Genomic DNA, 26,526 nt, shown 5'->3' on the forward strand with positions numbered 1-26,526 from the left:
GGCTGGGAACAGACCAGTTCAGACTGGGAACAGACCAGTTCACACTGGGAACAGACCAGTTCAGACTGGGAACAGACCAGTTCAGGCTGGGAACAAACCAGTTCAGGCTGGGAACAAACCAGTTCAGGCTGGGAACAGACCAGTTCAGACTCGGGGAGGGACCCAGGCGTTCGGGAGGGACCCAGGAGTGCGGGGGAGGGACCCAGGAGTTCGGGGAGGCACCCAGGAGTGCGGGGGAGGGACCCAGGCGTTCGGGGAGGGACCCAGGCGTTCGGGGAGGGACCCAGGCGTCCTGGGAGGGACCCCGGCGTGCGGGAGTGACCCTCCGGCCCCACCCCTGCCATCGCGTCACTTCCCGCCGCCTGCCGCCGCGCTTCCGCTTCCGGCGGGGCCGGGCCGGGCAGTGACGCTCAGCGCTGGCGGAAGCTCCGGCCGGTGGGTCCGGGGGGGGGGTTTAATTCCGGGCCTGGGGGGGTTAATTAACGGCTTTCGGGGTTAATTAATGCCCCGGGGGGTTGATGAGTCCCCAGGCATGGGGGAGCTGAGCGACCTGGACCGGCAGATCGAGCAGCTGCGGCGCTGCGAGCTCATCAAGGAGAGCGAGGTGAAGGCGCTGTGCGCCAAGGCCAGGTGGGCGCTGCCCCTCATTAGCGGTAATTAGCGCTAATTAGCGGTGATGAGCGGCCCCCGGCGCAGCTGGGAGCCCCCGGAGCTGCGAACCCCCGGAGCTGGGATTGCGGCCTCGGGAACTGGGGGACCCGGGAGTGCGGGAGGGACCCAGGAGTGCGGGGGAGGGACCCAGGAGTGCGGGGGAGGGACCCAGGAGTTCGGGGAGGGGACCCAGGAGTTCGGGGAGGGGACCCAGGAGTGCGGGAGGGACCCAGGCGTGCGGGAAAGGGACCCAGGAGTGCGGGGGGGGACCCAGGAGTTCGGGGAGGGGACCCAGGAGTGCGGGAGGGACCCAGGCGTGCGGGAAAGGGACCCAGGAGTGCGGGAGGGACCCAGGCGTGCGGGAAAGGGACCCAGGAGTGCGGGGGGGGGACCCAGGAGTGCGGGGGGGGGACCCAGGAGTGCGGGGGGGGGACCCAGGAGTGCGGGAGGGACCCAGGCGTGCGGGAAAGGGACCCAGGCGTCCGGGAAAGGGACCCAGGCGTCCGGGAAAGGGACCCAGGAGTGCGGGAGGGGACCCAGGAGTTCGGGAGGGACCCAGGAGTGCGGGAGGGACCCAGGAGTGCGGGAGGGGACCCAGGAGTTCGGGAGGGACCCAGGCGTCCGGGGAAGGGACCCAGGAGTGCGGGAGGGACCCAGGAGTGCGGGAGGGGACCCAGGCGTCCGGGAAAGGGACCCAGGCGTCTGGGAAAGGGACCCAGGCGTGAGGAAGGGACCCAGGCGTCCGGGGAAGGGACCCAGGAGTTCGGGGGGTACCCAGGAGTGCGGGGGGGGACCCAGGAATGCGGGAGGGACCCAGGAGTGCGGTGGGAGGGACCCAGGAGTTCGGGAGGGACCCAGGAGTGCGGGAAGGTTGGTCCCAGTAACTGGGATTTTCTCCCCCCATAACTGGGGTTTTGGGTCAGTAACTGGGATTTTGGGTCAGTAACTGGGGTTTTCCCCCCACCCCATAACTGGGATTTTTCTACTGTAACTGGGATTTGGGGTCGGTAACTGGTACTGGGTTGGTCAGTGGTCCCTGGTCACTGGGATTTGGGGTCGGTCACTGGGATTTGGGGTCAGTAACTGGGATTTGGGGTCGGTCAGTGGGATTTGGGGTCAATAACTGGGACTGGGTGGGTCACTGGTCCCTGGTAACTGGGATTTGGGGTCGGTCACTGGGATTTGGGGTCGGTCACTGGGATTTGGGGTCAGTAACTGGGATTTGGGGTTGGTGACTGGGATTTGGAGTCAGTAACTGGTACTGGGCGGGTCAGTGGTGTTGGGGTCGGTCACTGGGACTTGGGGTCGGTCACTGGGATTTGGGGTCAGTAACTGGGACTTGGGGTTGGTGACTGGGATTTGGGGTCGGTCAGTGGGATTTGGGGTCAGTAACTGGTACTGGGCGGGTCACTGGTCCCCAGTCACTGGGATTTGGGGTCGGTCACTGGGATTTGGGGTCAATAACTGGGACTGGGTGGGTCACTGGTCCCCAGTCACTGGGATTTGGGGTCAGTAACTGGGACTTGGGGTTGGTGACTGGGCTTTGGGGTGGCTCCCTGGGCTTTGGGGTGGCTCCCTGGTCCCCGGTCGCTGGGCTTTGGGGTGGGTCGCTGGGCTTTGGGGTCAGTAACTGGGCTTTGGGGTGGCTCCGTGGTCACTGGGCTTTGGGGTGGCTCCCTGGGCTTTGGGGTGAGTTCCTGGGCTTTGGGGTGGGTCCCCGGTCACTGGGATTTGGGGTGGGTCGCTGGGCTTTGGGGTGGCTCCCTGGTCCCCAGTCGCTGGGGTTTGGGGTGGCTCCCTGGGATTTGGGGTGGCTCCCTGGTCCCCGGTCACTGGGCTTTGGGGTCGGTCACTGGGCTTTGGGGTGGCTCCTGGTCCGCGGGCTCTGGGATTAGGGGTGGCTCCCCAGTCCCTGGTCACTGGGCTTTGGGGTCGGTCACTGGGCTTTGGGGTCGGTCACTGGGCTTTGGGGTGGCTCCCTGGGCTTTGGGGTTGTCACTGGGCTTTGGGGTGGCTCCCGGTCCGCGGGCTCTGGGATTAGGGGTGGGTCAGTGGGCTTTGGGGTCGTCACTGGGCTTTGGGGTCGTCCCTGGGCTTTGGGGTGGCTCCCGGTCCGCGGGCTCTGGGCTTTGGGGTGGCTCCCGGTCCCCGGTCCCTGGGCTTTGGGGTGGCTCCCGGTCCCCGGTCCCTGGGCTTTGGGGTGGCTCCCTGGGCTTTGGGGTGGCTCCCGGTCCCCGGTCCCTGGCCTTTGGGGTGGCTCCCGGTCCGCGGGCTCTGGCGGGCCGCCCCCGCTGGGTGCCGGTGGGTGGGTCGGGCGGGTCAGCGGCGCCGGTTCCGCAGGGAAATCCTGGTGGAGGAGAGCAACGTGCAGAGGGTGGATTCGCCCGTCACGGTCAGCGGGGGCTGTGGGGGGCGGGCCGGGGGGCTGGGGGGGGATGTGGGGCTTGGGGGTTGGACGGGGGTCAGGGGGGTGTGGGGGATGTGGGGCTGGGGGGGGATGCGGGGGGGGGATGTGTGGGGCAGGTGGGGGGGTTGGGGGGCAGGGGTTGTGGGGCTGGGGGTGGATGTGGGGCTGGGGGTGGATGTGGGGCTTGGGGGTTGGACGGGGGTCAGGGGGGTGTGGGGGTTGTGGGGCTGGGGGGGGATGTGGGGGGGATGTGTGGGGCAGGTGGGGGGGTTGGGGGTCAGGGGTTGTGGGGCTGGGGGAGGATGTGGGGCTGTGGGGGGGGATGTGTGGGGCAGGTGGGGGGGTTGGGGGTCAGGGGATGTGGGGCTGTGGGGGGGATGTGGGGCTGGGGGTGGATGTGGGGCTGGGGGGGGATGTGGGGCTTGGGGGTTGGACGGGGATCAGGGGGGTGTGGGGGATGTGGGGCTGTGGGGGGGATGTGTGGGGCGGGTGTAGGAGTTGGGGGGCAGGGGTTGTGGGGCTGGGGGTGGATGTGGGGCTGTGGGGGGGGATGCGTGGGGCGGGTGTAGGGGATGTGGGGCTTGGGGGTTGGATGTGGGGCTTGGGGGTTGGATGGGGGTCAGGGGGGTGTGGGGGATGTGGGGCGGGTGTAGGGGTTGGGGGGCAGGGTTTGTGGGGCTGGGGGTGGATGTGGGGCTGTGGGGGGGGATGTGTGGGGCAGGTGGGGGGGTTGGGGGGCAGGGGTTGTGGGGCTGGGGGTGGATGTGGGGCTGTGGGGGGGGATGCGTGGGGCGGGTGTAGGGGTTGGGGGGCAGGGGTTGTGGGGCTGGGGGGGGATGTGAGGGTTGGGGGTGTGGGGCTCAGGGGGATGTGGGGCGGGGGTGGGCTGGGGATCAGGGGGCTGTGGGGGGGATGTGGGGCTGAGGGGGGATGTGTGGGGCAGGTGGGGGGGTCGGGGGTCAGGGGTTGTGGGGCTGGGGGTGGATGTGGGGGGGATGTGTGGGGCAGGTGGGGGGGTTGGGGGTCAGGGGTTGTGGGGCTGGGGGTGGATGTGGGGCTGTGGGGGGGGATGCGTGGGGCGGGTGTAGGGGTTGGGGGGCAGGGTTTGTGGGGCTGGGGGTGGATGTGGGGCTGTGGGGGGGGATGTGTGGGGCAGGTGGGGGGGTTGGGGGTCAGGGGTTGTGGGGCTGGGGGTGGATGTGGGGCTTGGGGGTTGGATGGGGGTCAGGGGGGTGTGGGGGATGTGGGGCTGGGGGGGCTGGATGGGACTGGGGGGGCTGGGGATGGATGTGGGGCTGGGGGGGGGATGTGTGGGGCAGGTGGGGGGGTTGGGGGGCAGGGGTTGTGGGGCTGGGGGTGGATGTGGGGGTTGGGGATGTGGGGCGGGGGTGGGCTGGGGGTCGGGGGGCTGTGGGGGGGATGTGGGGCTGGGGGTCAGGGGGCTGGGGGGGGGATGTGGGGCTGGGGGGGTTTTGGGGATCCCCAGGGGGCACTTGTGGGGCTCTGCCCCCCCCCCCTCCACTGACCCCCCAACTCCCCCCAGGTCTGTGGGGACATTCACGGGCAGTTCTATGACCTCAAGGAGCTGTTCAGGGTGCGCTGCCCCCCAAGTGCCCCCCAAATCTTCCTCTGACCTTGTCCCCATATGACCTGCCTGCCCCCCAAGTGCCCCCAACCACCCCCCAAGTGTCCTCCCTGCCCCCCAAGTGTCCCCAGACCCCCATGTGCCCTTCCCTGCCCCCCAAGTGCCCCAACCACCCCCCAAGTGCCCCCAACTGCCCCCCAAGTATCCCGGTGACCCCCATGTGCCCTCCCTGCCCCCCAAGTGCCCCATACCCACCCCAACCCCCCCCCCCCAAGTGTCTCCCTGCCCCCCAAGTGCCCCCCCCCCCGCCCCGGCCCCATAACCCTCTCTGTGCCCCCCAGGTCGGGGGCGACGTCCCTGAGACCAACTACCTGTTCATGGGGGATTTCGTGGATCGCGGGTTCTACAGCGTCGAGACCTTTCTGCTGCTGCTGGCGCTCAAGGTGGGACCCAGGCGTCCGGGGGGGACCCAGGCGTCCGGGGGGACCCAGGCGTCCGGGGCGGGAATTGCAGCTCTGGGGTCCTTGATATTTGGGGTGTTGGGACTTGTGGGGGGAACCCAGGCGTCCGGGGGGGACCCAGGAGTGCAAGAGGGACCCAGGAGTTCGGGGGGGACCCAGGAGTTCGGGGGGGACCCAGGCGTGCAAGAGGGACCCAGGAGTTCGGGGGGGACCCAGGCGTGCAAGAGGGACCCAGGCGTTCGGGGGGGACCCAGGCGTTCGGGGGGACCCAGGCGTCCGGGGCGGGAATCTCAGCTCTGGGGTCCTTGATATTTGGGGTGTTGGGACTTGTGGGGGGGACCCAGGCGTCCGGGGGGACCCAGGAGTGCGGGGAGGGACCCAGGTGTTTGGGGGAACCCAGGAGTTCAGGGGGGACCCAGGCGTCCGGGGCGGGAATCTCAGCTCTGGGGTCCTTGATATTTGGGGTGTTGGGACTTGTGGGGGGAACCCAGGCGTCCGGGGGGGACCCAGGAGTTCAGGGGGGACCCAGGAGTTCAGGGGGGACCCAGGAGTTCAGGGGGGACCCAGGCGTCCGGGTGAGGGGGACCCAGGCGTCCGGGAGGGACCCAGGAGTTCAGGAGGGACCCAGGCGTCCGGGTGAGGGGGACCCAGGCGTCCGGGAGGGACCCAGGAGTTCAGGAGGGACCCAGGCGTCCGGGTGAGGGGGACCCAGGCGTCCGGGTGAGGGGGACCCAGGCGTCCGGGCGTGACGTGGGCGTTTTCGGGGGGCAGGTCCGTTACCCCGACCGCATCACGTTGATCCGGGGGAACCACGAGAGCCGGCAGATCACGCAGGTTTACGGCTTCTACGACGAGTGTCTGCGCAAGTACGGGTCGGTGACCGTGTGGCGCTACTGCACCGAGATCTTCGACTACCTCAGCCTGTCCGCCATCATCGACGGCAAGGTCGGCGCTAACGACGGGGCGCGGGGGTCGGGCGCCTCCGCTTCTGGAGGAAACGGGAGAAAATTCCGCTTTGTTGGGCCCAAAATGGCGCCAAATCACCTCAGGGAGCAAAATGGTGCCAAATCACCTCAGGGGCAAAATGGCCCCAAAATCACCTCAGGGGCAAAATGGCCCCAAAATCACCTCAGGGGCAAAATGGACCCAAATCACCTCACGGCTCAAAATGGCCCCCAAATCACCTCAGGGCACAAAATGGCGCCAAATCGCCTCAGGGACAAAATGGCGCCAAAATCGCCTCAGGGGAAAACGGCCCCAAAATCACCTCAGGGACAAAATGGCCCCAAAATCACCTCAGGGACAAAATGGCCCCAAAATCACCTCAGGGAGCAAAATGGCCCCAAAATCACCTCAGGGTCAAAATGGCCCCAAAATCACCTCAGGGTCAAAATGGCCCCAAAATCGCCTCAGGGGCAAAATGGCGCCAAAATCACCTCAGGGTCAAAACGGCCCCAAAATCACCTCAGGGCTCAAAATGGCCCCAAAATCACCTCAGGGACAAAATGGCCCCAAAATCACCTCAGGGACAAAATGGCGCCAAATCACCTCAGGGACAAAATGGCGCCAAAATCACCTCAGGGACAAAATGGCGCCAAAATCACCTCAGGGACAAAATGGCCCCAAATCACCTCAGGGCACAAAACGGCCCCAAAATCGCCTCAGGGGCAAAACGGCCCCAGGGGCGTGAAAATCACCTCAAAACAAGAAAGTTCTTCCATTTCATGAGGAAACTGAGGCAAACCACCCCAAAATTGTGGCCCTGGGGGCGCCATTTTGAACCTTAAGGTGATTCCCTTGGCGATCGCCTCAAAACACAAAATGGCGGCGCCAGAATCACCTCAGGCACAAAATGGCGGCCCCAGGAGAACCAATTTGGGGTTTTTTGCCTCAGTTTCCTGATAAAACGGAAGAAAATTCCTCTTTCTTGCTTTGAGGTGATCCTGCCCGCCCCCCGGGCCGCCATTTTGAGCCTGAGGTGATTCTGGCGCCGCCATTTTGTGTTTTGAGGCGATCGCCAAGGGAATCACCTTAAGGTTCAAAATGGCGCCCCCAGGGCCACTATTTTGGGTTTTTTTTTTCCCTCAGTTTCGTGATAAAATATAAGAATGTTCCCCTTTCTTGCTTTGAGGTGATTTTCATGCTCCTGGTGCCGCCATTTTGAGCCTTGAGGTGATTCTGGTGCTGCCATTTTGAGGGCGGCTTGGGGGGGGGTCGCTCTGGTAATTAGCAATTCCCACGTTAATTGTTTTTTGTGCAAGATTGGGGTGTTTCTAGGTTGATGTTACCAAATCGAGGCAAAACCCACCAAAATTGGTTGTCCCGGGGTCGCCATTTTGAGCCCTGAGGTGATTCCGGCCGCGATCGCCTCAAAAGACAAGATGGCGGCACCAGAATCACCTCAGGGCCCAATACGGTGCTCCCAGGGGCACCGATTTTAGTGTTTTTTGCCTCAATTTCACGACGTAAACAGAGAAATCCCCCGATCTTGCACAAAAACGATTAATGTGGGAACTGTTAATGACCATAGCGACCTCCGACCTGTGCTCAAAATGGCGGCACCAGAGTCACCTCAGGGCTCAAAATGGCAGCACCAAGGCCTCAAATTTGTTGGGTTTTTTTGCCCGAATTTCCTGATAAAATGGAAGAAAATTCCGCTTCGTTTCTGTAAGGTGATCCCGCCACCCCTGGGGCCGCCATTTTGAGCCCTGAGGTGAATCTGGTGCCGCCATTTTGTGTTTTGAGGCGATCGCCACCGGAGTCACCTCAGGGCTCAAAATGGCAGCACCAATGCGTCAAATTGGGGTTTTTTTGCCTCAATTTCTTGATAAAACGGAAGAAAATTCCATTTTGTTCCGTAAAGTGGTCCCGCCAACCCTGGGGCCGCCATTTTGGGCCCTGACGTGAATCTGGTGCCGCCATTTTGTGTTTTGAGGCGATCGCCACCGGAGTCACCTCAGTGCTCAAAATGGCAGCACCAATGCGTCAAATTGGGGTTTTTTTTGCCTCAATTTCTTGATAAAGTGGAAGAAAATTCCATTTTGTTCCGTAAGGTGGTCCCGCCAACCCTGGGGCCGCCATTTTGAGCCCTGAGGTGGTTCAGGTGGCGATCGCCTCAAAACACAAAATGGCGGCACCAGAATCACCTCAGGACTCAAAATGGTGGCCGCAGGAGCACCATTTCTGGGTTTTTTTGCCTCAGTTTCCTGATGTAACGGAACGAAATTCCGTTTTCTGGCCATGAGCTGATCCCGCCACCCCTGGGGCCGCCGTTTTGTGCCACGTTTCGTTGGGTTCTTTGGGATGTTCTGTCCCAGCCGGGCGCGGGGGCGACTCTGGCCGTCGCACACGCCAAGCACACGCGTGTTCCCCGCAGATCTTCTGCGTGCACGGGGGCCTGTCGCCCTCCATCCAGACGCTGGACCAGATCCGCACCATCGACCGCAAGCAGGAGGTGCCGCACGACGGGCCCATGTGCGACCTGCTCTGGTCCGACCCCGAGGGTGAGCGGGACCCGACTCGCGTGTCGGCGCCGTCCGGGGGGGTTCGGGATTGCTAATTGCACAGAATGTTGGTTGTCCAACCGATGGTTCCTCTCCATCGTCCCAATTAGGCCCTGAGGCCTCCACAGCGACGCTGTTAATTATCTTAAAAATTTATCCTTAATTGCACAAAATGTTGATTGTCCAACCGACGGTTCATCTCCATCGTCCCAATTAGGCCCTGAGGCCTCCACAGCGACGCTGCTCATTTTCTTAAAAATTTATTCTTAATTGCACAAATTCTTGATTGTCCAACCAACAGTTCGTCTCCATCGTCCCAATTAGGCCCTGAGGCCTTCACAGCGACGCTGTTAATTATCTTAAAAATTTATCGTTAATTGCACAAAATGTTGATTGTCCAACCGATGGTTCGTCTCGGCCCCAGGAGCACCAGTTTGGGGTTTTTTGCCTCAATTTGCTGATAAAATGGAAGAAATTCTCCTTTCTTGTCGCGAGGTGATCCCGCCACCCCTGGGGCAGCCATTTTGAGTCCTGCGGTGATTCTGGCGCCGCCATTTTGTGTTTTGAGACGATCGTCAACGAAATCACCCCAGGGCTCAAAATGGTGCCTCCAGGGCCACAATTTTGGGGTGGTTTGCCTCAGTTTCCTCATTAAATGGGAGAATGTTCCTCTTTCTTGTTTTGAGGTGATTTTCATGCCCCTGGGGCCGCCATTTTGAGCCCTGAGGTGATTCTGGCGCCATTTTGTCCCTGAGGCGATTTTGGGGCCATGTTGAGCCCTGAGGCGATTCTGGCGCCATTTTGCCCCTGAGGTGATTTTGGGGCCGTTTTGCCCCTGAGGTGTTTTGGGGCCGTTTTGACCCTGACGTGATTTGGGGGCATTTTGAGCCCTGAGGTGATTTTGGGGCCATTTTGCCCCTGAGGTGATTTTGGGGCCATTTTGCCCCTGAGGTGATTCTGGGGCCATTTTGCCCCTGAGGTGATTCTGGGGCCATTTTGCCCCTGAGGTGATTCTGGGGCCATTTTGCCCCTGAGGTGATTCTGGGGCCATTTTGCCCCTGAGGTGATTTTGGGGCCATTTTGCCCCTGAGGTGAATTTGGGGCCATTTTGAGCCCTGAGGTGAATTTGGGGCCATTTTGAGCCCTGAGGTGAATTTGGGGCATTTTGACCCTGACGTGATTTGGGGGCATTTTGAGCCCTGAGGTGATTTTGGGGCCATTTTGAGCCTTGAGGTGATTTTGGGGCCATTTTGAGCCTTGAGGTGATTTTGGGGCCATTTTGTCCCTGAGGTGATTTGGGGCCATTTTGAGCGCTGAGGTGATTTTGGGCCATTTTGTCCCTGAGGTGATTTGGGGCCATTTTGCCCCTGAGGTGATTTGGGGCCATTTTGCCCCTGAGGTGATTTTGGGGCCGTTTTGAGCCCTGAGGTGATTCTGGGGCCATTTTGCCCCTGAGGTGATTTTGGGGCCATTTTGCCCCTGAGGCGATTCGGGCACCGTTTTGAGCCCGAGGTGTTTTTCTGGGCGGTTTGTTGTGAATGGAGCCCCGAAGCGCCTCTCGTCCCCCGCAGACACGACGGGCTGGGGCGTCTCGCCGCGCGGCGCCGGGTACCTGTTCGGCAGCGACGTGGTGGCGCAGTTCAACGCGGCCAACGACGTGGCCATGATCTGCCGGGCGCACCAGCTCGTCATGGAGGGCTACAAGTGGCACTTCGGGGAGAGCGTCCTCACCGTCTGGTCCGCCCCCAATTACTGCTACAGGTGGGGGACGCGGTGGGGACAGGGGGGACACAGGGACATGGGGTAATGGGGATATTGGGGACACAGGGACATGGGGTAATGGGGATATTGGGGACATGGGGGGATACGGGGATATTGGGGACGTGGGGACATGTGGTAGTGGGACAGGGGGTTATTGGGGACACAGGGACATGGGGGTATTGGGGACACAGGGACGTGGGGATATGGGGACATGGGGGTATTGGGGACACAGGGATATGGGGACATGGGGTATTGGGGACACGGGGACATGGGGGTATTGGGGATATGGGATATTGGGGACACGGGGACATGGGGGTATTGGGGACATGGGGGTATTGGGGCTATTGGGGACATGGGGGTATTGGGGACATGGGGGTATTTGGGACACAGGGACACGGGGATATTGGGGACATGGGGGTATTGGGGACACAGGGACATGGGGGTATGGAGACATGGGGATATTGGGGACATGGGGTATTGGGGACACGGGGACATGGGGGTATTGGGGACATGGGGGTATTGGGGACACAGGGATATGGGGATATTGGGGACACGGGGGTATGGGGGACACAGGGACATGGGCGTATTGGGGACATGGGGATATTGGGGACATGGGGTATTGGGGACATGAAGTATTGGGGACACAGGGATATGGGGGTATTGGGGACATGGGGGTATTGGGGACACAGGGACATGGGGGTATTGGGGACATGGGCCGATATGGGGATACTGGGCACATGGGGATGTGCTATTGGGGACAGGGGCTTGTTGGGGACACAGGGGCATGGGGGTATTGGGGACATGGGGGGATATGGGGATATTGGGGACATGGGCGTATTGGGGACATGGGAATATTTGGGACATGGGGGTATTGGGGACACAGGGACATGGGGATATGGGGACATGGGGATGTGCTATTGGGGACAGGGGCTTTTTGGGGACACAGAGACATGGGGGTATTGAGGACATGGGAATAACGGGGACATGGGGGTCTTGGGGACACAGGGACATGGGGATATGGGGACATGGGGGTATTGGGGACATGGGGACATGTGGTATTGGGGACAGGGACTTGTTGGGGACAGAGGGACATGGAGTATTGGGGACCTGGGGACATGGGGACATGGGCTAATGGGGACGCAGGGACATGGGGGGATATGGGGATATTGGGGACACGGGGACATGCGGCATTGGGGACAGGGACTTGTTGGGGACACAGGGACATGGAGTATTGGGGATGTGGGGGCAAGGGGACAGGGGGGTACTGGGGACAGGAGGACTCGGGTATTTGGGACATGGGGTTTTGGGGATACAGGTATTGGGGACAGGGTGACGGGATATTTGGGACATGGGCTATTGGGGACAGGAGCACGTGGGGATATTGGGGACATGGGGGATATTAGGGGACATGGGGATAGGGGCTTTTGGGGACAGGGGGTTTTGGGGATACAGGTATTGGGGACAGGGTGACGGGATATTTGGGACATGGGCTCTTGGGGACAGGAGCACGTGGGGTTATTGGGGACATGGGGGATATTAGGGGACATGGGGGATATTAGGGGACATGGGGACAGGGGCTTTTGGGGACATGGGGACAGGGGCTTTTGGAGACAGGGGGACAGGGGGTTTTGGGGATACAGGTATTGGGGACAGGGTGACGGGATATTTGGGACATGGGCTATTGGGGACAGGAGGACGTGGGGATATTGGGGACATGGGGGATATTAGGGGACATGGGGACAGGGGCTTTTGGGGACAGGGGCTTTTGGGGACAGGGGGTTTTGGGGATACAGGTATTGGGGACAGGGTGACGGGATATTTGGGACATGGGTTCTTGGGGACAGGAGGACGTGGGGATATTAGGGGACATGGGGACAGGGGCTTTTGGGGACAGGGGCTTTTGGGGACAGGGGCTTTTGGGGACATGGGGACAGGGGCTTTTGGGGACAGGGGCTTTTGGGGACAGGGGGGATACTGGGGATACTCCAAGTGCCATCCCAAGGGCCCCCAGCCCCTCCCGCAGCCGTGTCACCCCCCGCCACCCCACACACGCCGAGCACACGCTGAGCACACACCGAGCACACGCGACCCCCGTGCGCGGCGGCAGGTGCGGGAACGTGGCGGCCATCCTGGAGCTGGACGAGCACCTGCAGAAGGAGTTCATCATCTTCGAGGCGGCGCCGCAGGAGACGCGCGGCATCCCGGCCAAGAAACCCGTGGCCGACTACTTCCTGTGACACCCGTGGCCGGCCGGGGTCCCCGAGAGCCACCGTGGGACGTGTCCCCAAGGTGCCCAGGGCTGGTGGCACCTCGGGGGGACTTGGGGACGTGATGGGATCTTGTGTCCCCTCCTGGGCCACCACAGGGTCCCCAGGGGTCACCCAAGGTCCCTGGGGCCACCCCAGGTCACCCGCAGGGTCCCCAAGGGTCACCCAAGGTCTCCAAGGGTCACCCAAGGTCACTCACAGGGTCCCCAAGGTCCCTGGGGCCGCCCCAGGTCACCCGCAGGGTCCCCAAGGGTCACCCAAGGTCTCCAAGGGTCACCCAAGGTCACCCACAGGGTCCCCAAGGGTCACCCAAGGTCTCCAAGGGTCACCCAAGGTCACCCACAGGGTCCCCAAGGGTCACCCAAGGGCCACTTGGGGTCCCCAAGGGCAACCCCAGGGTCCCCAAGAGCCACCGTGTCCATGGGACGTGTCCCCAAGGTGCCCAGGGCTGGTGGCACCTCGGGGGGACTTGGGGACGTGACGGGATCTTGTGTCCCCTCCTGGGCCACCACAGGGTCCCCAGGGGTCACCCAAGGTCCCTGGGGCCGCCCGAGGTCACCCGCAGGGTCCCCAAGGGTCACCCAAGGTCTCCAAGGGTCACCCAAGGTCACCCACAGGGTCCCCAAGGGTCACCCAAGGGCCACTTGGGGTCCCCAAGGGCAACCCCAGGGTCCCCAAGAGCCACCGTGTCCATGGGACGTGTCCCCAAGGTGCCCAGGGCTGGTGGCACCTCGGGGGGACTTGGGGACGTGATGGGATCTTGTGTCCCCTCCTGGGCCACCCCAGGGTCCCCAAGGGTCACCCAAGGTCCCTGGGGCCGCCCCAGGTCACCCACAGGGTCCCCAAGGGTCACCCAAGGTCTCCAAGGGTCACCCAAGGTCACCCACAGGGTCCCCAAGGGTCACCCAAGGTCCCTGGGGCCGCCCCAGGTCACCCACAGGGTCCCCAAGGGTCACCCAAGGTCACCCACAGGGTCCCCAAGGGTCACCCAAGGGCCACTTGGGGTCCCCAAGGGCAACCCCAGGGTCCCCAAGAGCCACCGTGTCCATGGGACGTGTCCCCAAGGTGCCCAGGGCTGGTGGCACCTCAGGGGGACTTGGGGACGTGACGGGATCTTGTGTCCCCTCCTGGGCCACCACAGGGTCCCCAAGGGTCACCCAAGGTCCCTGGGGCCACCCCAGGTCACCCACAGGGTCCCCAAGGGTCACCCAAGGGTCACCTGGGGTCCCCAAGAGCCACCGTGTCTGTGGGACGTGGCACCTCGGGGGGACTTGGGGACGTGACGGGATCTCGTGTCCCCTCCTGGGCCACCGCGGTGTCACTCGTGTCCCCCGGGGTCACCCCTTGTCCCCACCCCTCCTTGGGGACCCCCCCGGGTGCCAACGTGGAGCCCTGGGGGACACCTGGGGACAACCTGGGACCTTTGGGGACCCCCAGGTGACCTTTGGGGACCCCCTCGTTCCCCCTTCTCCCCCCGCCCGTGCGTGTTTTGGGATGAAAAACAAGGAAATTTTTTTCTTTTTTTTTTTTTTTTTTTTTTTGGAAAACCGTTTCAGCTCCTTTTACATAAAAAAAAAAAAAAAAATTCCGAAGTGTCCCCAAAGTGTCGTGAAATGGGGGGGGGGAACATGGGGCTATAGGGGCCATAAGCCCCGCCCACTCCCGCCTGGCCCCGCCCACTCCCGCCTGGCCCCGCCCCCAGCAAGCCCCGCCCCGTAGGTTCCGCCCACTCCTGCGCAGGCCCCGCCCCCATCAGCGCCCATCAGCCCCCGCCCTTCCGCGCAGGCCCCGCCCATCAAGCCCCGCCCCCACAGGCCCCGCCCCAGCAGGCTCCGCCCCTATCATCAGGCCCCGCCCCCCGGCCTGCAGTGGCTCCGGGCGCCGCGTTTCCCATGATGCCCCGGGGCTGCCCCAACATGGCCGCCCTGCTCCCCGCCGCCACGTGCCGGCCCGTGACGTCACCCGCCGCGGCCCCGCCCACTCCAGCAGGCCACGCCCCCTTTCCCCTTCCCGCTCTCGCGAGATCCCGCTCTCGCGAGACAAACCCCCCCCCCATCATCCCCGGGAGGGCGGAGCCGGCGGGGAGGAAAATCTCGCGAGAGCGCCGCCGGAAAAGGCGGAGGAGGGAGGTGTGTGTGGGGGGGGTGTGAATTCTCGCGAGATCTCGCCCCGTCGGCCCCGCCCCCTCGGCCGGCAGCGCGCGCGGCGGCGCTGCCGCCATTTTTCCCGCCGGCCCCGGCAGCGCGAACTCCATTTCCCGTGAGCACCGGCAGGCGGGCGGCGGGCGCGGGCCGCGGGGCCGCGGGGCCGCGGGGCCGGGGGCGGCGACGGACGGGCAGGCGGACGGGGCGGGCCGCGGCCATTTTGCGGCGGGCGGCGGCGCTGAGGGCGGCGGAGCGGGAGGGGGCCGCCCCGCGTCCCCGGAGGTGCCGGCGGGAGCGGGGGCGGGAGCGCACGGAGACGGGGGAGCGGGGGGGGCGGTTTGGGGTGGGGGGTGAGGGGGCAGTGGGGGGTGAGGGGGCAGTTTGGGGTGAGGGGACAGATTGAGGTGAGGGGACAGTGGGGGGTGAGGGGACAGTTTGGGGTGAGGGGACAGTTTGGGGTGAGGGGGCTGAGGGGACAGTGGGGGGTGAGGGGACAGTGGGGACTGAGGGGACAGTGGGGGGTGAGGGGATAGTGGGGGACAGTTTGGGGTGGGGGATGAGAAGACAGTGGGGACTGAGGGGACAGTTTGAGGTGAGGGGACAGTGGGGACTGAGGGGACAGTTTGGGGTGAGGCGACAGTGGGGGACAGTTTGGGGTGAGGCGACAGTGGGGGACAGTTTGGGGTGGGGGGTGAGGGGACAGTGGGGACTGAGGGGACAGATTGGGGTGAGGGGACAGTGGGGGGTGAGGGGACAGTGGGGGGTGAGGGGACAGTTTGGGGTGAGGGGACAGTGGGGGACAGTTTGAGGACAGCGGGGGTTGAGGGGACACTTTGGGGTGAGGGGACAGTGGGGGACAGTTTGGGGTGGGGGATGAGAAGACAGTGGGGGGACAGTGTGGGGTGAGGGGACAGTGAGGGTGAGGGGACAGATTGAGGTGAGGGGACACAATGTGGGGACAGTGGGGCAGTTTGGGGTGAGGGGACAGTGGGGGTTGAGGGGACAGTTTGGGGACAGAGTAGAATGAGGGGACAGTGTGGGCTGAGGGGACGGGGGGGGTGAGGGGACAGTTTGGGGACAGGGAGGGTGAGGGGACAGTGGGGGCTGGGGGGACAGTGGGGGACAGTTTGGGGTGAGGGGAAAGTGGGGGACAGTTTGGGGTGGGGGATGAGAAGACAGTGGGGGGACAGTGGGGGGTGAGGGGACAGTTTGGGGACAGTGGGGGGTGAGGGGACAGTTTGGGGTGAGGGGACAATGGGGCCTGAGGGGACAGTGAGGCTGAGGGGACAAGGAGGATGAGGGGACAGATTGAGGTGAGGGGACACAATGTGGGGACAGTGGGGGACAGTTTGGGGTGGGGGATGAGAGGACAGTTTGGGGACAGTGGGGGGTGAGGGGACAGTGGGGGGTGAGGGGACATTTTGGGCTGAGGAGACATTTTGGGCTGAGGGGACAGTTTGGGGACAGGGTAGAATAAGGGGACAGTGTGGGGCGAGGGGACAGGGAGGGGCGAGGGGACACATTGGGGTGAGAGGACACGATGTGGGGACAGTGGGGGACGTGGTGTGGGGCGAGGGGACGGGAGGGGTGGGGGTATCTGGTGTGGGGTGAGGGGACAGAGAGGGTGAGGGGACAGTGGGGGGTGAGCAGAGAGGGGACAGAAAGGGGACAGAGAGGGGATACGATGTGGGGCCAGAGAGGGGCCAGTGTGGGGCAAGAGGGGGGCCAGTGAGGGGCCAGTGTGGGACCAGTGTGGGGCAAGAGGGGGTCCAGTGTGGGGCCAGAGAGGGGCCAGTGTGGGGCCAGAGAGGGGCCAGTGTGGGGCAAGAGGGGGTCCAGTGAGGGGCCAGTGTGGGGCAAGAGAGGGGCCAGTGTGGGGCCAGAGAGGGGCCAGTGAGGGGCCAGTGTGGGGCGAGAGGGGCCAGTGAGGGGTCAGTGTGGGGCAAGAGGGGGTCCAGTGAGGGGCCAGTGAGGGGCCAGTGAGGGGCCAGTGAGGGGCCAGAGAGGGGCCAGTGAGGGGCCAGAGAGGGGCCAGCGTGGGGCCAGTGTGGGGCGAGAGGGGCCAGAGAGGGGTCAGTGTGGGGCGAGAGGGGCCAGAGAGGGGCCAGTGTGGGGCAAGAGGGGGTCCAGTGAGGGGCCAGTGAGGGGCCAGTGTGGGGCCAGAGAGGGGCCAGTGTGGGGCCAGTGAGGGGCCAGTGTGGGGCCAGAGAGGGGCCAGAGAGGGGCCAGAGAGGGGCCAGTGTGGGGCAAGAGGGGGTCCAGTGTGGGGCCAGAGAGGGGCCAGTGTGGGGCCAGTGAGGGGCCAGTGAGGGGCCAGAGAGGGGCCAGCGTGGGGCAAGAGGGGGTCCAGTGAGGGGCCAGAGAGGGGCCAGTGTGGGGCCAGAGAGGGGCCAGTGTGGGGCCAGAGAGGGGCCAGTGAGGGGTCAGTGTGGGGCAAGAGGGGGTCCAGTGTGGGGCCAGAGAGGGGCCAGTGAGGGGCCAGTGTGGGGCCAGAGAGGGGCCAGTGAGGGGTCAGTGTGGGGCAAGAGGGGATCCAGTGAGGGGCCAGTGAGGGGCCAGAGAGGGGCCAGCGTGGGGCCAGCGTGGGGCCAGAGAGGGGCCAGTGAGGGGCCAGTGTGGGGCGAGAGGGGCCAGTGAGGGGTCAGTGTGGGGCAAGAGGGGGTCCAGTGTGGGGCCAGAGAGGGGCCAGAGAGGGGCCAGTGAGGGGCCAGTGTGGGGCGAGAGGGGCCAGTGAGGGGTCAGTGTGGGGCCAGAGAGGGGCCAGTGAGGGGCCAGAGAGGGGCCAGCGTGGGGCCAGTGTGGGGCGAGAGGGGCCAGTGAGGGGTCAGTGTGGGGCGAGAGGGGGTCCAGTGAGGGGCCAGTGAGGGGCCAGTGAGGGGCCAGTGAGGGGCCAGTGTGGGGCAAGAGAGGGGATACGATGTGGGGCCAGTGTGGGGCAAGAGGGGGTCCAGTGTGGGGCCAGTGTGGGGCCAGTGAGGGGATACGATGTGGGGCCAGAGAGGGGCCAGAGAGGGGCCAGTGTGGGGCCAGTGACCAGAGAGGGGACACTGTGGGGACAGTTTGGGATGAGGGGCCAGTGAGGGACGCCTTGTGGCATTTTGGTGCTGCCGCTATGGGGCAGGGGACCCCCAAGTGGGGGTCAAAGGTCAGAGCTCACGGCGGGGGGGAGGGGGGGGCTCAGCACCCATAATGGGGTTCAGCACCCATGGGTGTCCCCCCCGTCCCCAGGTGTGTCCCCCGCCCACCGACACCGTGGAAGTGGATTGTGAGGAGGAGGAGGAGGCCCCCGCGCACTCAGGTGGGGCAGCACCCATGGGTGGGGGGCAGCACCCATGGGGGGGGCAGCACCCATTGTGGGGGGCAGCACGGGTGGGTGGGGAAGCAGCACCCATGGGTGGGGGTCAGCACCCATGGGTGGGCGTCAATGCGCATGAAGGGGGCTCAGCACCCATGGGTGCTCGGGTGCGTCAGCACCCATGATAGGGAGTCAGCACCCATGGGTGGGGGTCTATGTGCATGAAGGGGGCTCAGCACCCATGGGTGCTCGGGTGCGTCAGCACCCATGATAGGGAGTCAGCACCCATGGGTGGGGGTCTATGTGCATGAAGGGGGCTCAGCACCCATGGGTGCTCGGGTGCGTCAGCACCCATGATAGGGAGTCAGCACCCATGGGTGGGGGTCTATGTGCATGAAGGGGGCTCAGCACCCATGGGTGCTTGGGTGCGTCAGCACCCATGATAGGGAGTCAGCACCCATGGGTGGGGGTCTATGTGCATGAAGGGGGCTCAGCACCCATGGGTGCTTGGGTGGGTCAGCACCCATGATAGGGGGTCAGCACCCATGGGTGGGGGTCAATGCGCATGAAGGGGGCTCAGCACCCATGGCTGCTTGGGTGGGTCAGCACCCATGATAGGGGGTCAGCACCCATGGGTGGGGGTCAATGCGCACGACGGGAGCTCAGCACCCATGGGTGTATGGGTGGATTAGCACCCATGATAGGGGCTCAGCACCCATGGGTGGGCGTCAATGTGCATGAAGGAGGTTCAGGACCCATGGGTGGGGGTCAATGCGCATGAAGGGGGCTCAGCACCCATGATAGGGGCTCAGCACCCATGGGTGGGGGTCAATGCGCATGAAGGCGGCTCAGCACCCATGGGTGCTTGGGTGGGTCAGCACCCATGATAGGGAGTCAGCACCCATGGGTGGGGGTCTATGTGCATGAAGGGGGCTCAACACCCATGGGTGCTTGGGTGGGTCAGCAGCCATGATAGGGGGTCAGCACCCATGGGTGGGGGTCAATGCGCATGAAGGCAGCTCAGCACCCATGGGTGCTTGGGTGGGTCAGCACCCATGGGAGGGGGCTCAGCACCCATGGGTGGGGGTCTATGTGCATGAAGGGGGCTCAGCACCCACGGGTGTGCGGGTGGCTCGGCACCCATGGGAGGGGGCTCAGCACCCCTGGGTGGGGGCAGCACCCACGGGTGTGCGGGTGGCTCGGCACCCATGGGAGGGGGCTCAGCACCCGTGGGTGGGGGCTCAGCACCCGTGGGTGGGGGCTCAGCACCCGTGGGTGGGGGTCAGCACCCACGGGTGGGGGCAGCACCCACGCTGGGGGCTCAGCACCCACGGGTGCCCGCTGACCGCGCGGCGCTCCCCGTGCAGGCGGCTCGCTGCAGCGCAGGCTGGGCCGCCCGGGCGCCCAGGAGCTGGACCAGGATGAGGCCCCCCCTTCCCAGCATGCCCTGGGGCAGGGGGGTGCCCCCCCAGCCGGGGCCCCCCCGAACCCCCCGCCGCGCCCCCACCCGCCGCTGCACCCCCAGGTGAGGGGGGGGACCCCGGAAACGGGTCGGCCGGGGGGGTCGGGGGGACGCGGCGTCCGTGGGGGCTGGGGCACCCAAAGGGGCTTTGGACCACCCTGGGCCCCCCCAAGTGAGCCAGGGCCCCCCCAAAGTGAGCCAGGGCCCCCCCCCAACTGAGCCGGGCCCCCCCAACTGAGCCAGGTCCCCCCAAAGTGAGCCAGGGCCCCCCCCCAACTGAGCCAGGACCCCCCAACTGAGCCAGGGCCCCCCAAACTGAGCCAGGGCCCCCCCAAAGTGAGCCAGGACCCCCCAACTGAGCCGGGCCCCCCCCAACTGAGGCAGGGCCCCCCCAACTGAGCCAGGGCCCCCCAACTGAGCCAGGACCCCCCCAACTGAGCCAGGGCCCCCCAACTGAGCCAGGGCCCCCCAACTGAGCCAGGACCCCCCAACTGAGCCAGGGCCCCCCCAACTGAGCCAGGGCCCCCCAACTGAGCCAGGGCCCCCCCAACTGAGCCAGGACCCCCCCAACTGAGCCAGGGCCCCCCAACTGAGCCAGGGCCCCCCCAACTGAGCCAGGACCCCCCCAACTGAGCCAGGGCCCCCCAACTGAGCCAGGACCCCCCAACTGAGCCAGGGCCCCCCCAACTGAGCCAGGGCCCCCCAACTGAGCCAGGGCCCCCCCAACTGAGCCAGGGCCCCCCCAACTGAGCCAGGACCCCCCCAACTGAGCCAGGGCCCCCCCAACTGAGCCAGGCCCCCCCAACTGAGCCAGGACCCTCCCAGGGCCCCCCCAGATTTCCCCTCCCCAAATCCCCCCACAGTCCAAGTCTCCCAGTACAACCAGTAACCAGCGCTGGGCTCCTGGGGCTGCCCCAGTAGCTCCCAGTGTTCTCCCAGTAGCTCCCAGTGCTCTCGCCAGTGCCTCCCAGTAGCTCCCAGTGCCTCCCAGTAGCTCCCAGTGCCCTCCCCAGTGCCTCCCAGTAGCTCCCAGTGCTTCCCAGTAGCTGCCAGTGCTCTCCCCAGTGCCTCCCAGTAGCTCCCAGTGCTTCCCAGTAGCTCCCAGTGCTCTCCCCAGTGCCTCCCAGTAGCTCCCAGTGCTTCCCAGTAGCTGCCAGTGCTCTCCCCAGTGCCTCCCAGTAGCTCCCAGTGCTTCCCAGTAGCTCCCAGTGCTCTCCCCAGTGCCTCCCAGTAGCTTCCAGTGCTCCTCCCAGTAGCTCCCAGTGCTCTCCCCAGTAGCTCCCAGTGCCTCCCTGTAGCTCCCATTGCTGCCCCAGTGCCCTCCCCAGTAGCTCCCAGTGCCTCCCAGTAGCTCCCAATGCCTCCCAGTAGCTCCCAGTGCTCTCCCCAGTGCCTCCCAGTAGCTCCCAGTGCCTCCCAGTAGCTCCCAGTGCTCTTGCCAGTGCCTCCCAGTAGCTCCCAGTGCCTCCCAGTAGCTCTCAGTGCTCTCCCCAGTGCCTCCCAGTAGCTGCCAGTACCTCCCAGTCCAATCCTGGTGTCTCTGAGCAGCACTCCGTGTCTTCCCGATAGCTCTCAGTGCTCTCCCCAGTAGCTCCCAGTGCTGCCCCAGTGCCTCCCAGTAGCTCCCAGTGCTCTCCCCAGTAGCTCCCAGTGCCTCCCAGTAGCTCCCATTGCTGCCCCAGTGCCCTCCCCAGTAGCTCCCAGTGCTCTCCCCAGTGCCTCCCAGTAGCTCCCAGTGCTCTCCCCAGTAGCTCCCAGTAGCTCCCAGTGCTCTCCCCAGTAGCTCCCAGTAGCTGCCAGTGCTCTCCCCAGTAGCTCCCAGTAGCTCCCAGTGCTCTCCCCAGTGCCTCCCAGTAGCTCCCAGTGCCTCCCAGTAGCTCCCAGTGCTTCCCAGTAGCTGCCAGTGCTCTCCCCAGTGCCTCCCAGTAGCTCCCAGTGCTTCCCAGTAGCTGCCAGTGCTCTCCCCAGTGCCTCCCAGTGCTCTCCCCAGTGCCTCCCAGTGCTCTCCCCAGTGCCTCCTAGTAGCTCCCAGTAGCTCCCAGTCCAATCTTGGTGTCTCTGAGCAGCACTCCCTGTCCTCCCAGTAGTTCCCAGTGCCTCCCAGTGGCTCCCAGTGGCTCCCAGTGCAGCCCCAGGAGCTCTCGGGACGCCCCTGGTGCCACCTCAGGGTGTTCAGTGTTTTCCCCTTGTTTCCTGTAACTGTCCCAGTACAAACCAGTTACTCTCAGTATAAACCAGTAGCCAGCTCTGGTTTTCTGGGGGTGTCCCAGTGCCTCCCAGTAGCTCCCAGTGCCTCCCAGTAGCTCCTAGACCTCTCTCGTAGTGCTTCCCAGTACCTCCCAGTGCCCTCCCAGTACTTACCAGTCTAACCCTGGTGTCTCTGAGCAGCACCCATTGCTGCCCCAGTGCCTCCCAGTAGCTCCCAGTGCTCTCCCCAGTGCCTCCCAGTAGCTCCCAGTGCCTCCCAGTAGCTCCCAGTGCTCTCCCCAGTGCCTCCCAGTAGCTCCCAGTGCTCTCCCCAGTGTCTCCCAGTAGCTCCCTGTGCCTCCCAGTAGCTCCCAGTACCTCCCAGTGCTCTCCCCAGTGCCTCCCAGTAGTTCCCAGTGCTCTCCCCAGTGCCTCCCAGTAGCTCCCAGTGCCTCCCAGTAGCTCCCAGTGCTCTCCCCAGTGCCTCCCAGTAGCTCCCAGTGCTCTCCCCAGTGTCTCCCAGTAGCTCCCTGTGCCTCCCAGTAGCTCCCAGTAGCTCCCAGTGCTCTCCCCAGTGCCTCCCAGTAGTTCCCAGTGCTCTCCCCAGTGTCTCCCAGTAGCTCCCAGTGCCTCCCAGTAGCTCCCAGTGCTCTCTCCAGTGCCTCCCAGTAGCTCCCAGTGCTCTCCCCAGTGTCTCCCAGTAGCTCCCTGTGCCTCCCAGTAGCTCCCAGTAGCTCCCAGTGCTCTCCCCAGTGCCTCCCAGTAGTTCCCAGTGCTCTCCCCAGTGCCTCCCAGTAGCTCCCAGTGTTCTCCCCAGTAGGTCCCAGTGCCTCCCAGTAGGTCCCAGTGCTCTCCCCAGTAGCTCCCATTGCTGCCCCAGTGCCTCCCAGTAGCTCCCAGTGCTCTCCCCAGTGCTCTCCCCAGTGTCTCCCAATAGCTCCCAGTGCCTCCCAGTAGCTCCCAGTGCTCTCCCCAGTAGCTCCCATTGCTGCCCCAGTGCCTCCCAGTAGCTCCCAGTGCCTCCCAGTCCAGCCACAACACCCCTTATCCCCCAATATCCCCCAAAACTCAACCCCAACCCCCCCAAATCTCCCCAAATCCCCCAAACCTCAACCATGACACCCCAAATACCCCCCAGCCCCCAGAGCCCCCCCAAACCCCCAAGAGCTCCCCAACCCACCCAGTGCCCCCCAAGTGCCCCCCAAAACCCCTCAGTGCCCCCCCAAATACCCCAGTGCCCCCCAATGCCCCCAGAGCCCTCCCAGTGCCCCCCAAACTCCCCTCATGACCCCAGAGGCTCCAAACCTCCCAATACCCCCCTGAGCCCCCCAAGTGACTCCAGAGCCCCCCCTAAAACCCCCAAGTGCCCCCCCAAGTCCCCCCAGGTCCCCGCGGGCAGAATGACGGGGAGCAGCCTGGTGCCCAAACCCCCCAAATCCCCCCTAATTCCCCTCAAATCCCCCCCAAATCCCCCCCAAATCCCCCTTAATTCTCCTCAAATCCCCCCCAAAACCCCCCAAACCCCACCGCTGTGCCCCCCAGGTCCCCGCGGGCAGAATGACGGGGAGCAGCCCGGTGCCCAAACCCCCCAAATCCCCCCCAAATCCCCCCTATTTCCCCTCAAATCCCCCCAAATCCCCCCCAAATCCCCCCTAATTCCTCTCAAATCCCCCCCAAATCCCCCCAAATCCCCCCTAATCCCCCCCAAATCCCCCCCAAATCCCCCCTATTTCCCCTCAAATCCCCCCAAATCCCCCCCAAATCCCCCCTAATTCCTCTCAAATCCCCCCCAAATCCCCCCAAATCCCCCCCAAATCCCCCCTAATTCCCCTCAAATCCCCCCAAATCCCCCCCAAAACCCCCCAAACCCCACCGCTGTGCCCCCCAGGTCCCTGCGGGCAGAATGACGGGGAGCAGCCCGGTGCCCAAACCCCCCAAATCCCCCCAAATTCCCCCCAAATCTCCCCCAAATCCCCTCAAATCCCCCCAAATTCCCCTCAAATCCCCCCCAAATCCCCCCAAATCCCCCCGAAATCCCCCCTAATTCCCCCCAAATCCCCCCAAATCCCCCCCAAATCCCCCCTAATTCCTCTCAAATTCCCCCCCAAATCCCCCCAAATTCCCCCCTAATCCCCCCCAAATCCCCCCCATTTCCCCTCAAATCCCCCCAAATCCCCCCCAAATCCCCCCTAATTCCCCTCAAATCCCCCCCAAATCCCCCCCAAACCCCCCAAACCCCACCGCTGTGCCCCCCAGGTCCCCGCGGGCAGAATGACGGGGAGCAGCCCGGTGTCCCCGGCCTCCTCGGGCTCCCCCGGCTCCGTGTCCCCCCCGGCGTCGTCCCCGGGGCCCCCCCGGCCCGATGGCCCCCCCGGCCCCCCGGAGCCCCCCAACCCCTGGGATCGGGCCCAGGCCGAGATCGCCGAGCAGGCCAAGCACGTGAGTGGGGGGTTTGGGGGTGCTGGGGGGGGTTGGGGGGCACTGGGGGAATTGGGGGGCACTGGGGTGTTTGGGGGGCACTGGGAGGGCACTGGGGGGACACTGGGGGGACACTGGGGTATTTGGCGGACACTGGGGGAATTGGGGGGCACTGGGGTGTTTGGGGGGCACTGGGGGCAGTGGGGGGCATTGGGGGGGCACTGGGGGCATTGGGGGGCACTGGGGTATTTGGGGGACACCGGGGGAATTGGGGGGCACTGGGGGGCTCTGGGGCCATTGGGGGACACTGGGGTATTTGGGGGGCAGTGGGGCGGTTGGGGGGCACTGGGGGGACACTGGGGTATTTGGGGGGGAACTGGGGGCATTGGGGGGCACTGGGGGGGCTCTGGGGCCATTGGGGGGCACTGGGGTGTTGGGGGGGCTCTGGGGGCATTGGGGGGGCACTGGGGTATTTGGGGGGCACTGGGGTATTTGGGGGCACTGGGGGGACACTGGGGGAATTGGGGGGCACTGGGGGGGCACTGGGGGCACTGGGGGGACACTGGGGTATTTGGGGGACACTGGGGGAATTGGGGGGCACTGGGGGGCTCTGGGGTGTTTGGGGGGCTCTGGGGTGTTTGGGGGGCACTGGGGTGTTTGGGGGGCTCTGGGGGCATTGGGGGGGCACTGGGGTATTTGTGGGGCACTGGGGGGGCTCTGGGGCCATTGGGGGACACTGGGGTATTTGGGGGGCAGTGGGGCGGTTGGGGGGCACTGGGGGGACACTGGGGTATTTGGGGGGCACTGGGGGCATTGGGGGGCACTGGGGGGTTTGGGGGACACTGGGGGGGCACCGGGGACACTGGGGGGGCACTGGGGGCACTGGGGGGGCAGTGGGGGCACTGGGGGGCACTGGGGGAATTGGGGGGCACTGGGGTATTTGGGGGGCACTGGGGGGGCTCTGGGGCCATTGGGGGGTGTTTAGGGGCGCTGGGGGGGCACTGGGGGCATTGGGGGGCACTGGGGTGTTTGGGGGGCACTGGGGGGGCTCTGGGGGGTTTTGGGGGGCACTGGCGGGGTTGGGGGGCGCTGGGGGCGTTGGGGGCACTGGGGGTATTTTGGGGGCCAAAACGAGCAGGTTTTGGGCCGAAACGAGCTGGCTTTGGGCCAAAACAGGCTATTTTGGGGCTAAAAGAAATTGGTTTGGTGCTGAAACGAGTTGGTTTTTTGCTAAAATGAGCTGGTTTTGGTCCGAAACGGGCTGGTTTTGGTCCGAAATGGGCTGGTTTTGGTCCAAAACGGGCTGGTTTTGGTCCAAAATGGGCTGGTTTTGGTCTGAAACAGGCTGGTTTTGGTCTGAAACGGGCTGGTTTTGGTCCTAAATGGCTGGTTTTGGTCTGAAACGGGCTGGTTTTGGTCCTAAATGGGCTGGTTTTGGTCCAAAACGGGCTGGTTTTGGTCCTAAATGGGCTGGTTTTGGTCTGAAACAGGCTGGTTTTGGTCCTAAATGGGCTGGTTTTGGTCTGAAACAGGCTGGTTTTGGTCCTAAATGGGCTGGTTTTGGTCTGAAATGGGCTGGTTTTGGTCCTAAATGGGTGGTTTTGGTCCTAAATGGGCTGGTTTTGGTCCGAAACGGGCTGGTTTTGGTCCTAAATGGGTGGTTTTGGTTCAAAATGGGCTGGTTTTGGTCTGAAACGGGCTGGTTTTGGTCCGAAAGGCGCGGGTTTGGGTGGGAAACGCGGGGCTTTTGGTGCGAAAGGAGGCGTTTGCGCGGCAGGAGGCCGAGGTGGAGCACCGCGTGGCCGAGATGAAGCGCGAGGGCTTCTGGTCGCTGCGGCGCCTGCCCAAGGTGCCCGAGCCGGCGCGGCCCAAGGTGCACTGGGACTACCTGTGCGAGGAGATGCAGTGGCTGGCGCAGGACTTCGCGCAGGAGCGCCGCTGGAAGCGCGGCGTGGCCAGGAAGGTGCGGCTCCCCCCGCGCCGGCCCCGCCCACTCGCGGGCCCCGCCCACTCACAGGCTCCACCCCCCCGGGGCTCCGCCCACTCACAGGCTCCACCCCCCCGGGGGCTCTGCCCACTCACAGGCTCCACACCCCCCCCCCCACCCCCGGGGGCCCTGCCCACTCACAGGCTCCACCCCCCCCGGGGCTCCACCCACTCACAGGCTCCACCCCCCCCGGGGCTCTGCCCACTCACAGGCTCCACCCACCCACAGGGCTCCACCCACCCACAGGGCTCTGCCCACTCACAGGCTCCACCCCCCGGGGCTCCGCCCACTCACAGGCTCTGACCACCCACAGGGCTCTGCCCACCCATAGGGCTCCGCCTACTCACAGGCCCCGCCCACCTATAGGGCTCTGCCCACTCACAGGCTCTACCTCCCCG

The 26,526-nt window shown here is 64.8% G+C and overlaps 2 protein-coding genes across 3 annotated transcripts in view; both read left to right on the forward strand.

Moving 5' to 3' along the window:
- Positions 1 to 366: 366 nt before the first annotated feature.
- Positions 367 to 14,188, forward strand: PPP4C (protein phosphatase 4 catalytic subunit). Of its 2 annotated transcripts, XR_010608007.1 has the most exons (10): positions 367 to 435; positions 531 to 630; positions 2,992 to 3,043; positions 4,602 to 4,652; positions 4,985 to 5,086; positions 5,876 to 6,049; positions 8,481 to 8,607; positions 10,179 to 10,368; positions 12,476 to 12,754; positions 12,950 to 14,188. XR_010608007.1 is itself a non-coding variant. In XM_065658088.1 (9 exons), exons 2-9 carry the CDS (start codon positions 533 to 535, stop codon positions 12,603 to 12,605), a joined length of 924 nt encoding a protein of 307 aa, XP_065514160.1. In that variant the 5' UTR covers positions 367 to 435; positions 531 to 532; the 3' UTR covers positions 12,606 to 14,188. The 2 variants fall into 2 exon arrangements, 1 of the variants encoding a protein (XP_065514160.1); XM_065658088.1 differs by having other exon boundaries at positions 12,476 to 14,188.
- A 793-nt stretch (positions 14,189 to 14,981) lies between these two features.
- SRCAP (Snf2 related CREBBP activator protein) overlaps positions 14,982 to 26,526 on the forward strand; it is a gene marked incomplete at its 3' end in the record, with an annotated part of 45,825 nt that continues 34,280 nt past the window's right edge. Inside the window, 5 exon segments of the mRNA XM_065658089.1 lie at positions 14,982 to 15,061; positions 18,008 to 18,077; positions 19,442 to 19,599; positions 23,980 to 24,162; positions 25,919 to 26,104. Of these exon segments, the coding sequence (XP_065514161.1) occupies positions 23,995 to 24,162; positions 25,919 to 26,104 (354 nt within the window).

Source organism: Caloenas nicobarica, unplaced genomic scaffold (assembly GCF_036013445.1).
Source record: "Caloenas nicobarica isolate bCalNic1 unplaced genomic scaffold, bCalNic1.hap1 Scaffold_519, whole genome shotgun sequence".
NCBI lineage: Eukaryota > Metazoa > Chordata > Aves > Columbiformes > Columbidae > Caloenas > Caloenas nicobarica.

Coding starts and splice junctions, on each gene's coding strand:
- PPP4C (XM_065658088.1), top strand. CDS start 533: ATGGGGGAGCTGAGCGACCTGGACCGGCAGATCGAGCAGCTGCGGCGC. Junction 6,050..8,480: donor CCGCCATCATCGACGGCAAG/GTCGGCGCTAAC, acceptor TGTTCCCCGCAG/ATCTTCTGCGTGCACGGGGG. Junction 10,369..12,475: donor GCCCCCAATTACTGCTACAG/GTGGGGGACGCG, acceptor GCGCGGCGGCAG/GTGCGGGAACGTGGCGGCCA.